We start from the raw sequence: 13,428 nt of genomic DNA, 5'->3' as shown, positions 1-13,428 counted from the left end.
TCTTGTTAGGTTTTCAAGAAATAGAATTTGTGTAAAGAGTAGAACAGAGTGAACGGGCTACTTTGCTCTAAAACAGTGACTCAAAAATGTTCATTCAAACCAGCTAAAATCTAGCTAAGGATTGGCACAATTCACTGAACTAAGGAATTAAGAGGACTAAAGAAGCCACATGTAATTGACAGTTCCTCACAAAGTAATTATATCTAATGACATGTTATACTTTCTTCTGAAAGCCATAATTTAATCAATATTAATTTGTACTGGGGTACAGTATGGCAGATGGGATTACCTAAAAAACTGTATTCACTTTTGGAATGTCAATGGCATCTACTTTTTTCTACCATATGACTTAAAATGGCAGTTTCCATATTTCTGTATTCAACCCACTTGTAAGCATATTCAATACTTTTATGGCTTCTGCAATCAATTCTTTTCACCATGGAAGCAAAGACCTAAATTCAACTTAGGAAATGAGAAGTCACTTAGTTCATGTAGGATCTTAGCAGAAGGTAACTATTTGAGTCTATTATCCAGGCCTATCTACCAGAAAGAAGTAAATATAAATAAAGTTGACTAAACAGTGCTCCCTAATGAATCCTTGCTGCTTCCTTTTTTTTTTTAAATTGAGGTATAATTTACATACATAAAATGAACAGATTTTAAATGTATATAGTCTGATGAGTTTCCACCAATCCATCCATTTGTATAACCAATTCCCTTATCACTAAATAAAACATCTTTTTGTTTTGGAGATTCAAATACCCATAATCTGCCATCAAAAGATATGTTCAAGGGGCTTCCCTGGTGGCGCAGTGGTTGAGAGTCCGCCTGCCGATGCAGGGGACGCGGGTTTGTGCCCCGGTCCGGGAAGATCCCACATGCCGCGGAGTGGCTAGGCCCGTGAGCATGGCCGCTTGGCCTGCGCGTCCGGAGCCTGTGCTCCGCAACGGGAGAGGCCACAACAGTGAGAGGCCCGCATACCGCAAAAAAAAAAAAAAAAAAAAAAGATACGTTCAAGGGTTTCCCTGGTGGTGCAGTGGTTAAGAATCCGCCTGCCAATGCAGGAGACACGGGTTCGAGCCCTGGTCCGGGAAGATCTCATATGCCACGGAACAACTAAGTCCGTGCGCCTCAACTACTGAGCCTGTGCTCTAGAGCCCATGTGCCACAACTACTGAAGCCCGCGTGCCTAGAGCCCGTGCTCCGCAACAGGAGAAGCCACCGCAATGAGAAGCCTGCACACTGCAGCGAAAAGTAGCCCCCGATCGCCACAACTAGAGAAAGTCCGCGCGCAGCAATGAAGACCCAATGCAGCCCAAAATAAATAAATAAATAAATGTTTTTTTTAAAAAAGAGATTAAAAAGAAGCAAAATAAAGTTAAATTAAAATTAAAAAAGAAAAAGACATGTTCAAGAAAATTTAGATACAGAAATGCTTTAGTTTAGTGTTTGGTTGACATTCCTTAATATTTTAGTATCCCCACACTGAAAATAGGCAGTGACCTGTGAAGGTGAAGAGATGACCAGGATGTAAGGCAATTCTGGAAAAGAAGGAATATCTGAGATATGATCATTACGATATACTCGTGAAACAGTTACACACCTTAATTAAGGTTATTCAGAAATATTTTAGCTACAACATCCAGAAAATATTTTAGCTACAATACCTATAAAAGGTCCCTCCAATTCTCTGCCTTTGAAGAATATAAAATTCTTAACAATGTGCTAACAACCTGAATTTGAACTGAATTTCATCAAGACTTCCCTGTTCAAATTTGGTTTTGAAATCAATGTTTTAGCTCATTATTTTCCTGAACTGAAAAAAAGTGAGCAAACCATATTTTACATAATTTCTGCATGTCAGAGGTTTGTTTACACCAATATGGCCCTCACTACTATTTGACAATCGTATCATTTAGCTACTGCTGATTCCCTAGTGTACTCTACAAAGAAGCTGTTCTAAATTTTCACCCTGCTAACTATCTGCCGTCATAATTTTTCAGAGATGCCCAGGACCTTAGTCATCTGGCACCTAGTACACAGACTAGCACTAGCATATAGTAGATGCTGTACTACATTTATTAAACTGAACTGAAACGTTGACTCTGTCACCCCAAAACAACATATCCTATCCTTTTTTCCTTATATTAAGTTGAACCATGTGAAATTGCTGTTGACTATTTTTGATCTACAAAAAAAAAACAAAAACAGAACAATTTCATAGGATTCACCATAATACTTCAAAGGAGAACTGTTCTTTCCCCGGCAAGTTTATCCTATCACTTTTTCTTTTAAAGACACTCTTTCCTGAATCATCCAGTACACTGATATATTAGTAACGCCCCTTCTGTCTTTAATTTCTCCCTTTCTGTTGGTCTCTTCTCCTCTATTTAAACCATACATAGCTTTTCCCATTTTTGGAAAAGACATCATTTGATGAGCTCTCTCTCTGAGCTACCATCTTTCACCTATCAAACATTTACTGAGGGCTTCCCTGGTGGCGCAGTGGTTGAGAGTCCGCCTGCCGATGCAAGGGACGCGGGTTCGTGCCCCGGTCTGGGAAAGATCCCACATGCCACGGAGCGGCTGGGCCCGTGAGCCATGGCCGCTGAGCCTGTGCGTCCGGAGCTGTGCTCCACAATGGGAGAGGCCCCAACAGTGAGAGGCCCGCGTACCGCAAAAAAAAAAAAAAAAAAAAAAATTTACTGAGCACCTACTTGTTCTAGAAATTGTGCCATGTGCTTGGGGATACACAAATTTGAAAAAGATTCCGCCCTTGCTGTTCAGGTATTGACAGTCCACATGCAGAGACAATAACAAGATGATTATAGAACAGTATGACAAGTCCATGACAGAGGAAGCCCCAGGGTGTTACAGGCACATATAAGAGAGGAGCCTAACCCAGACTGAAGGGGTTAGAGAAGTCTGTCCTTGGCTGAGTCTTGGAAGGAGCTATCAGTGAGAGACTAGGGGACAGGATGAGAGGAAAGTTCAATCTTTCTTCTTTACTATGAAACTTCTCAAAAGAATGGTCTACCATGTCAATGTTACTATAAACCCATATTTTAAAATCAGTGTTTTTCAAAGAAGTATTTATTCATGTGTATATGTACACACACATGTACATACTTGAATTTTGCCCATGTCTTTTAGCAGCAGGGCGAGCTCACTTTTGAATATATTTCCTAGGTAAAACTGCATTCACCTACTTATTCCTTAATCTTCTGTAATTTGGATTTTTCTTCTTTCTACTCTACTAATAGTCCTCAAATCCAAAGAACTTATAATGTAAAATCTAACAACCTTTAATTGGTTTCTCCTCCTCAACCACTCTGTAACTTTCAATAATAGTCTTGACAATGTCATCGCCCTCAGTCACTGGACTCATTCCTTGCTCTCAATTTCTATAGTATAGATTGTCTATACTCCTTACTTGGTACTAATCAGGTGCTAGTTTTAGATTTATGTAGTAGTTTTAGATTATGTGTCTTATAGATTTGCCTTATTTCCCCAATTAGAATGAAAGGCTCCACTTAAAAGCAAACAGTAAAGTTATATACAGTTTGAAGCAATCCTTCTGACATACTGATTGGAAAGGTGACTTCAAATACAGAGGTCTGTGGTTAGAAGGACTTTACTGTAACATCTGTTACAGGGATATCCAAATTCAAGTCTGAATATAAGGCAGGGGTCACAAGCTCAGAGGTGGGAGTTCTGTTTATGTCCAGAATGTCATCAAGCTTTTGCTGCCCCACAGTTCTGTACGCTTCAGTAATACAGCCACAGAGAGGACAGCCCTGTGAACAAAAGGCACTGGCCCAACCCTCCACTGTAGCTACTCAGAGACCATTTGTTCTTTGACAAGAAAGTGTGTGTTGCTGCCACAGCCAGCATGGTTTTACTCATTTCTCAAAGTTAAGTAAGTGGCCAATGTGTAGCTGTCAAGAGAAGCAGTGGCTGCAGAGCCCAGTTAACTCCAAAACCTGTGGTTTTCCTACACTGTATTAGCGAGTTTCCTAAGTGCCGGGAGTGTCTCTTCCTCATCACTGCATCTCCGGTGCTGAGCACAGCATCTGATACACTGTAGGAGCTCAAACACCCCACTGGCCTAAGAGGCAGGAAGAACAGGAGGTAAGCTTACAGCCTGCTGGGAAGACTGAGTGGGTCAGTCAGTGAACTTTCTTAATCCAGTTCAAATTGAGTGAGATCAAATCATAATTTATTAGTTGTGTGACCTTGGAGAAGTTCTTGAATTGTGGTTTTCTTATCTATAAATAAAGATGAGAACAGAATTTACCTCACAGGGTTACTGGGAGGACTAAGTAAGTTAGAACATATAAAGTACTTAGAAGAAGGCCTAGTACAAAGCAAGGACTAAATAAATGTTGGCTTTTATTACTATTATTTGTTATAAAAATCAGCAACAAAAACAATTAGGTAAGATTATAAAATGTTTGGAACATAAAAGGTTAAAGAATTAGCAATAATACACTGTAGGAGAAGGAAAAAGAAACAGCAAAAATAAGGAATTTTAAAATGTTAAGAAACATGTAAATCTATGCAGTGCAGATTCAGATTTAAGTAACTAAATACAACTTCAGAACAGAAAGATTATATGCCTTAAGATTTAAATCTCATATATTTATATCATCATCTCAGGTGAATAAAAAGTAAAAATATGGAGATACCAAACAAATTACATTCCAATGAAAGTTTCTACACCTTTCAGAAATGAGCCTCTTCAAATTTCTGTGAGATTTAAAGATATCTGCAAGATCCAACTAAACCTATAACTAATGAAAGAAAAAAAAGACATCCCCGTATTATGGAAATTTACAAACACACAGAATAGCAGAGGGAAAAGATGATGAATCTTCTTTGTACCCATCACCAAGCTGCAGCTATTACCAACACAGCATTATTATTCATGTGCATATCTTCTAACAACAATAACAAAGAAATAGAATTTTCCACCTTCTCTGAAAGAACCAAATGGCTGAGAAAAATGCCCAGTAAATTTAAGTATCCGTTATAAGAAAACATAGCCAAGTGAAATTTGCCTGTTATTTTATCTTTTCTTATTTTAATAAAAATAAATTAAAATGGAATAAAGCTTTGAGAAGAACAACACTTACTGGATGATGAAGTCGCAAATGAAAAGTATGAGGTGATACTACCGCTACAGCAAAGAAACGAAGAAACACAAAGCTGCTCACTGCAGAATACTGAACATGAGGGTCATCTGCAGGAAAAAAAATGGTGAAATGTCATGCACAAAAACACTGAATTAAAAAACAAAGATGACCAGGTAAAAAATATTGGAAAAACATGTAAATTAAATAGGAGATAAATATAATTTGTATAGTAAGAACTGAGTTGATGAAATGATAGTAATGGTTATGAGTAAATTAAAGGAAAAAAATCCTATGACTAAAAAAAAATCTGAAAGAAATAATAAAGAAAGTGAAAAACAAAGCTGCTAGGTTGTCAGAAATATTTTAATTTGGAAAAATACCTCTTTCCTCATCTGCAAGAAGAGACTCCTGAAATTACAACAACAAAATAAAAGTAGTATCTAGCACTACCTAGTGGTAATACTGAATCCCCTAAGACTAAGATAGGCGATTGTCTTCAGTTTTAGGATACTGTTTCAATTTTCCCTCAAAAATCTTGACAATATCAAAGGTTACGTAATATAAACAATTAGACAGAAATCTTTACTTTAAAAAAGCTACCAATATTCCCTATAAAAATGCAGATGAACTGAAGACAACTTGTGGCTTTGATCATTCAGCTACAGCTTTTGTTGCTGACTGGAGCCAACACAATGCAACAATCAATCAGATGGTAAAGAAGCAGGTGAGGGAAACAATGTCTGCATTTGGTGTGAGTTTTAACTCTTCTAAGTCACTCAGCAGGTGATCACCCACAAGTCATTTAATGTGTAGTTCTTTAATAATACTTGCTTCCCGTGACTGCCTCCCCACTCCCCACCCATCTTCCCAGGGCAGTAAGAACAAATGAGAAAATAATGAAAATACTTTTTGAGAATAGAACTATCACTACTGGAGTCTACTGAGAATATCGAAGGCCAACAAAAAGATAGTTAAGGAAATATGTTTGCAGTTTTAAAAAAACCATAGGATGTGTTTTAGATTATTCACATAAACAAGAATTAAACAGTTAATGCATACTGAAGGCCAAATCCACTGGGTAGGGTAGAGTACGCTGATTAGTAGCATGCTTTGGAGTGGGCCGGGCCCAGGTGTGAGACCCTGCTTGCCTGCTGGCCATGTCACGGACCTCGGGCAAATTACCTGACTTCCCTAAACCTCAGTTTCATTAACTACTGAAGGGGAGCAGTACCTATCTCATGTGGTGTTGTGTAGGTGAGAGAGTGGAGATAATTCAGGCTAGCACTGTGCCTGTTCACTAAGTCCTCCTCAATGTGGTTATTATGATCTAACACACTATTTAAAAATATAATTTCAGCCAGCATTTCATCTTTCGATACTTTAATGTCTCTGCTCCCCTTATTTTCATTACAAAGTCTAGATTTAGTATGCTTATTTCAAGTTAACTGTTTATATTTTTACTATAATTAGCAAAGACATCTAGGGCTGAACTTATCTACATGTTAGTTGGACGACTCAAGCCCACTTTAGCTTTGGGTAATTTAGTGGGGCAGCAGATAACTGCACACACCTGTGTGCACATAACACACTTAAAAATATGATAAAATAGCAAAATCTCTTCAGATGGTTACAGAAATAAACTTACAGTTTCACACGGCTGGATAAGACTGATAATTTAAGCAGCTGCCTTACCTCCTTACCCTCCCCCCCATTACAGGCAGATCTGGAAAGACAGCCATGGTAAGTTTATTTACTTATCAGAGATGCATATAATTAGAATTCCAAGTGTTGACAATCAGAGATAGCAACTGTTAATTTAATTGAAATGTTTTTAAGGAAAGCCTTGACACAGGTGTTCTTGCAAAATTAAAGCATGCCAGATATTGATATGTTACCTCAAAATTCTATGTATATTGCAACAGAGATGTTTCTAATGTCTAAAACCATTTTTGCAAAAACCTCTCATCATTAAGACCTTAGCATTCTCAAACTGTCAAATCTAGTCAGTTGTACAGAACTTAAAAATTCTCACTATTTTGAATGCATACAAATGGAAAAGGTAGTTGGTACAAATAACAAAGCTGTTTTTGTTTATCATATCTAACAGTCTTGTAAGCAGCTGGTATAAATACTTATATACTGTTATGGTTCTAAATTTCTGCCTTTCTTAAAATTAGTGTGGATTTTGATTTGCTTGTATAAAGTTGCTATTATATTGAAATAAGCAAGAGTAAGAAAATTAAATCAGATGTTTCATTAAACTGCTAGAACTATTTTGAAAAATGAAAGAAGACTATATACTTAACAAACCATAAACACATTCACATAAACTAAATAGATAATAAATCTACAGAAAAATCAAGTATAGAAAAAAAAGGAGTATTTTAGTAAAACAAGGCACTTACTAGGAAATCTTTGAGTGGCCATTTGCCTTAGAGAATAAAAGATATCACACATTACAGTGGGGCAACTCATACTTGATTTTACAATTGTACTGAATAACTTGTCTACATAGTAGCGCAGATTCTCCTGTAGGATTTAAAAAGGTAAACGTTAAGATTTTGACTTTTATACATCTTCAACAGCCTTTATGGAAAAAAATGCAGCGAAAATGAGACATATTAGGCAGTCACCATCTAGTATGCTAAAGCTTTGCTTCCCTTCTCTAAACACACTCAGCTAAAGGACAATTGCATCCTGAACTCATTTAATGAATTAGATTTAGACTGGTTAGATATAAGAGGTGAATGTACGGAATAAAATTCATAAGAAGCATTAGAGAATAAAATGATCCAAAGAGAAATGAGGGAAATAACATTCTAAAAACTAGACATAGGATATGCTGCTAATAGTATAGGCATTATGCAAATAAAAAGCACTGCTTCCCTCCAAATAACATTACTACAACATAAGTGGGAGATAGGTATACCGTTAAGACCAATTTTAATGCAGTTATAAAGACAGAGAAGACTTACCTTATTATTTTCTACATTATCTCCCTCTTTCAATTTAATAGGATCAATTTCACAGGATTTTGAGGATTCACATATCTGGAAAATAGATTAATTTTTCATCTAATGCTCTTTTCTAAATAATTTGGCAAAATGAAAATTACTATTATTTTTCTGATCATACAATTATAAAAATTAAAACTGTAACAAAGTTTAAAACCCCCATCCAGAGATAATGTATACAATATGCCTAAAGAACTGTATCAAAAAACATTTCTCATATATTTGAAACTCCAGCTAAAATAAACCCTATAACAAAGAAATAATTATGTAGAGTATACTACAATGTGCCCTTCAAGTAAAAATCCATTGATGGAAAAGTAAATCATTTATTTTACTTCGAAAGTGTTCACCTGTGTTCTTTCAGTAATGTGTGAATGGATATATCATCCCCATCAGTAGATAACTTGATGAAAGAGATGCTATAATAAGGACAAACTATTAGTATCAGAGGTTATATTCTGTACCTCATCTAGAATAGGTTTTAATGTTACTTTCAGGTAGTGCCTTCCCACTATTTTCATCATCTCATCCAGACATCGGGTAGCCAAGGAATTTCCTCTAAAAATTGTGTTTGCATCTCTGAAATACAAATAGAAATAAGGTGAAACCAAGTGTAATAAACAAAGGCTGTAAAATCAATAATGAGGTATTTGACTTTGGTTATATATACAATTTTAGTAATTTTTACCAACCTGCTACAATTAGGATTTTCAAACTTACCAAAAACATAAAAAAATAAGTTAGCAAAAAAAAGTAACCTATATTTGAACTACAAAAGTAGTGTGTGTCTAAAACAAGTGTTAGACTATGACAGGAACAGGAAGCCATCTGATTGCTTTTAATGTCACACATGGGCATATAAGGGTGCTACATAATGGATAAGGAGGAAAAAACCCTTCTGTCCTGGTGTTTTATTTGTGACATGTGACTCATTACAATAAAGAAGCAAAGATTAGTAACAGGAAATTTTAACAATGAGTGAAAAAAATCTTTTAATTGTTAACTTTACTGTTGGTGGATACTGCTTGCTAACTTAAAGAACTGCCTTTTATTACTTGCTAAGCAGTTCTTTTAAGACCTCTATACAGAAAGAGGCTGGTCAATACAAAAGAACTGAGATTACAAAAACAATCTGGCAAATTAAGGTCCAATTTCAACAGTACATAATTAACATTTAATAAAATATAACTCTTACTGTGTATCTTTCAAGTCTAATTCAGCTACTGCAGTGGCAAAAGGAACAAGTTTATCATGGTGGAGCAGCAGTCGTACAAGGGGCAAAACAGCATCATTTTTATCTCGACATATTTCACCCAAAATGTAAGCAGATGAGGCAGATATCGGCTAGAATATAGAAAGGTAGAAAACAAGCACAAAATCAAAGAAGCATGATTAGATATTCAATCATTAGCCTTTAAAAAGTAATTCAAATATGTTCATTAATGATAACTGTTGTGTAGAATAATATTTAATTTTCTAGATTTTTATCAGAGATGAAATTTGGAGCAGATATTGGTATACAGTACTCTGGTTCAGAATATATATATATTTTATATATATATATATATATACACATACATACAGAGTGTGTGTGTGTGTGTGTGTGTGTGTATATATATATATATATATACACACACACACACATATATATATAGTTTTAATAAAACTTGATACTCTGAAATCTTTTCCTCATAATTTACAGAATTATTCTAGCCTTTCCATATTAAGTAACACACAAGATTTTTAAGGTACCTGAACATCTGGTGATTTTAGCAGCAAAGTTTTCAAAGGACCATAGTACTCTGAAGGAAGCACATAGTCTTCTGTATAACATATATTTAATCGAAGGGATCCCAGGTCATCAGTTTTAGATGACTTGTTTCCATTGTCTCTTGGTTGTAGCAAGTACCTAAAGTAAAAATAGAATCAATTCTATGCAATGGTAATGGGCCTCAAAGTTGGTGAGGTAAACAAACAGCTAAGCTATCAAAAAACTAAATCCAAAAAGTCAACTTAATATATAATGTTAGGATAATTCATTAAATAGCACAGTATTAATTTTCAGAGGCTTAATAGTGGCTGTCTATTGAACTAGAAAGCTAAAAATAGATTTTAATCCAGGAAAAAAATGTATAGATAATACAAAAATCAAGATCTCAAAAGGACTGAATAAGAGTCTGATTAGCTTGCAGGTTAGGAAAAAAATAATGAAAAATGAAACACAAAATCCAACATATTATCAAAAATAGCTTTTTACCAACTAAATTTAAGAAAGACACATTTGGTTGAAATAGATAAGACATACTACAAGAAGGTATAAATGATCTCATTTTAAAGTAAATCCTACATTGTAAAAATTTGAACTTATTTTTTAAAAGTTAGTGATTGAAGGTTTATAAATGATTTTTATATTATTAAAGAATTAACAGTGCAAATATATTGAAAATGTTTTTATTTGCAAAAATCAGATTTACATGAATTTTTCCAGGTAAGTAAAGGCAAAAAATATATATGTAAAAAATAGAGGCAGCTTTAAATATTCCAAGGAAAGAGAAGTGTTTAAAAATCAAGAGAAGTTTGTAGGACCAAAACCAGAAATCTAAGTTATTTTTAAAGACTTTCTGTCATGGAAATTTAAAAATACATACAAAAGTAAAAAGAGTAGCATACTGAACTCCCATGTACCATCACCTAACTTCAATAATTATCAACTCAAGGTTATTCTTGTTTTAGCCGTCTCTCTACTCACTCCTCCCATCCCACTCCTGCATTAGTTTAAAACAATTTCCAGGTGTTTTATAATTTCATCTATAAATATTTAAGTATATATAACAATAAATATATTATATAAACTTTTAAAAATCATTACTATCCAGTCAGTATGCAAATTCTCCCAAACTTAAACAGTTTTCTATGTTCTATTCAAATCCAAGTTTTACAGATTGTAATTGGTTGATAGCTTAAGTTTCTTTTAACCTATAGATACCCTCTAACCACTAAGAAATCAGGTAATTTATCTATACAATTTTCCAGACTTGGGACTGTGTTAACTCTATCTCCATGATGTCATTTAACATGTTCTTTTGTCTCCTCTGTATTTCCTGTAGTATTGTAGATAGATCTAGGGGCTTGGTTAGATTCAGATTTCATATTCTGGCAAGAACATTTCATTTAGAGTGTTGTGTAGTCCCACCAAGAGGCACTAATGTCTGACTGTTTTCTCTTTTTGTGATATTAGCAATCACTGATGGCCACCGCCGAGAGTCATTAATCTGCACAGGTTGCAAAATGATACCTACGATTCTATCATTCCCTCCTTCACTCATTAGCTAGAATGCTTTTTATAAAGGAGTCAGTAGTTTTGATATTTACTTTTGATGTCTTCCCCTAACAGACTAACTTGTTTAAAAATAGAAGAGAGGGGGTTTTAATAGAATTCTAGCTTTCAGAAAGATATGATAAAGATATAAAAGAGAACTAGAGAATTAACCAAGAAAAATTTTAAAGATGAAGGAATGGTAATGTAAGGAGAAGAAATTATACAGAAATTATATCACTACCCACAAAACAGGAATTCTTGTCTCAGAAGACCAACCTTCAGAACTTCTAGTCTCTGATTTGAGAAATAATGATTTAAAGAATTTGCCTATGGAAATAATTGGAAATAAGCCTATTAGCAAAAATGACTCTGAAGTGCCTCTAAGGGAAGTCTAGCTGGCTGATCCCCAAGCATCCTGACGTGGGCATCACTTCGGTCAATTTTCAACAATGCAGTATATGTTCTGTAGCTTTGCAGACTCAGATACCTAGTTGTAACGGCACATCTCAAAGTGAACCTGGATTGCAATGACTGAGCACAGAGACTAATATATTTAAAACAGAAGGCCAATTACTAAATTTATGAAAAGAAATACTGTTGACCCTTGAACAACATGGGTTTGAACTTCATGGTTCCTGGAAGTAATCCCCCATGGATACCGAGGAAAGACTGTACAACAGTCAAATGGCAAAGAGACCCACACTTTTTTGTGACTAATACATTTTATTATGGAAATGTTAATTCACAAAAGTAGGGAGAAGAGTGAATATTAGTAAGCAACACCCTCACCATCACCCCCATGCACTTATCACTTGGCTTCAACAATTATCACTATTTCCCATAGTGTTTCATCTACATTTCCTACTTCAACTAATACCTTTTTTTACCTGTTAATACAATTGTTTATGTTTGATCAATACATTTTTTTACCTATTGGTAAGCTATTTGGAAAGCCAAATTATTTATCAGAAGGTGCTGTGGTGAGTACTGAGACACAACACAGAGATCTAAGGAAATCTTAAGAATCTCTCAGCTAAGACAATTTTGCCAAGGAAAGAACAATACTTCTAGGACAGAATCCCCTTACCGTTTGACTGTGCTTGAATGGGCAGCAGCCACCCATGTTGGCCTCTTTGGGATACATTTTTATTCTGCCCCTTCTATTTTAACTCATGTTTTCCATATATGGAAGGATAAAATTACTTGTGTTACAGTTAAAACCCAGCCTCCCAGGGACGGTGCCTACCCATCCTAAACAGTGTCCTCATACTCTAGTCAGGTTACAGACTCTGTTTTGGTTTGTTCTATAGAAATTATACTCAGAGGGCATCTCTAATTCCCTTATCTCCGAATTACTGGGGGAAGGAATATGCTTTATCCCTCTGGTACTCTCAGAAAACTACAAAATACCCGCAAAATAGGTCTATAGTCCTAACATGGCACATTCTTTGCAGAGGGATTAGGGCAGCGTTATGCCAGTTATTCGTTTTTATGCATACACTGTTCTAGGATGCTCAGGAACTCCAGAAGGGCTTGCTCCTGCCACTCTTTTTAAACCTGTCTCCTTAGGTTTCTTTGGCGATAAGAAATTCCTATGGACAAAATACTTCACCCATGTCTACTTGAACAAAATACAGAATTTCAAAATTGCCCTACCCATTCCTTGAAAAGATCATTTTTTTAAATGAGAAGGGACCGCTCACTCAATTTTCTTTTTAATAATATTTTATAAGCAAGGGACACTCAAATCTTTGCTGACAGCTTAAAACAGAGAATATTTTTGAGTTTTAAACATATTCAAAAATATTTATGCCAAAGTACAAATTTATTATTTTACATTGGTTAAAAGCAAAAACTTTGGAGTCAAAGAGTTTGGTCCAAATCACAGCTGTATGACCTTGGTAAAACTGCTCAATCTCTCTGTGCTTGTTTCCTCACCTCTTAAATAAGGGGTAATAAT

The 13,428-nt window shown here is 35.2% G+C and overlaps 1 protein-coding gene across 1 annotated transcript in view; it reads right to left on the bottom strand.

Moving 5' to 3' along the window:
- The window catches only part of RASA2 (RAS p21 protein activator 2), a 119,215-nt gene that overhangs the window by 27,402 nt on the left and 78,385 nt on the right, over nucleotides 1-13,428 (bottom strand). Inside the window, 6 exon segments of the mRNA XM_032629677.1 lie at nucleotides 5,136-5,242; nucleotides 7,541-7,664; nucleotides 8,111-8,185; nucleotides 8,614-8,728; nucleotides 9,345-9,493; nucleotides 9,902-10,058. Coding sequence (XP_032485568.1) covers nucleotides 5,136-5,242; nucleotides 7,541-7,664; nucleotides 8,111-8,185; nucleotides 8,614-8,728; nucleotides 9,345-9,493; nucleotides 9,902-10,058 — 727 coding nt within the window.

Source organism: Phocoena sinus, chromosome 4 (genome assembly GCF_008692025.1).
Source record: "Phocoena sinus isolate mPhoSin1 chromosome 4, mPhoSin1.pri, whole genome shotgun sequence".
NCBI lineage: Eukaryota > Metazoa > Chordata > Mammalia > Artiodactyla > Phocoenidae > Phocoena > Phocoena sinus.
Note: the sequence above shows the minus strand (reverse complement) of the source record. Positions and strands in the feature narration are given on the sequence as shown.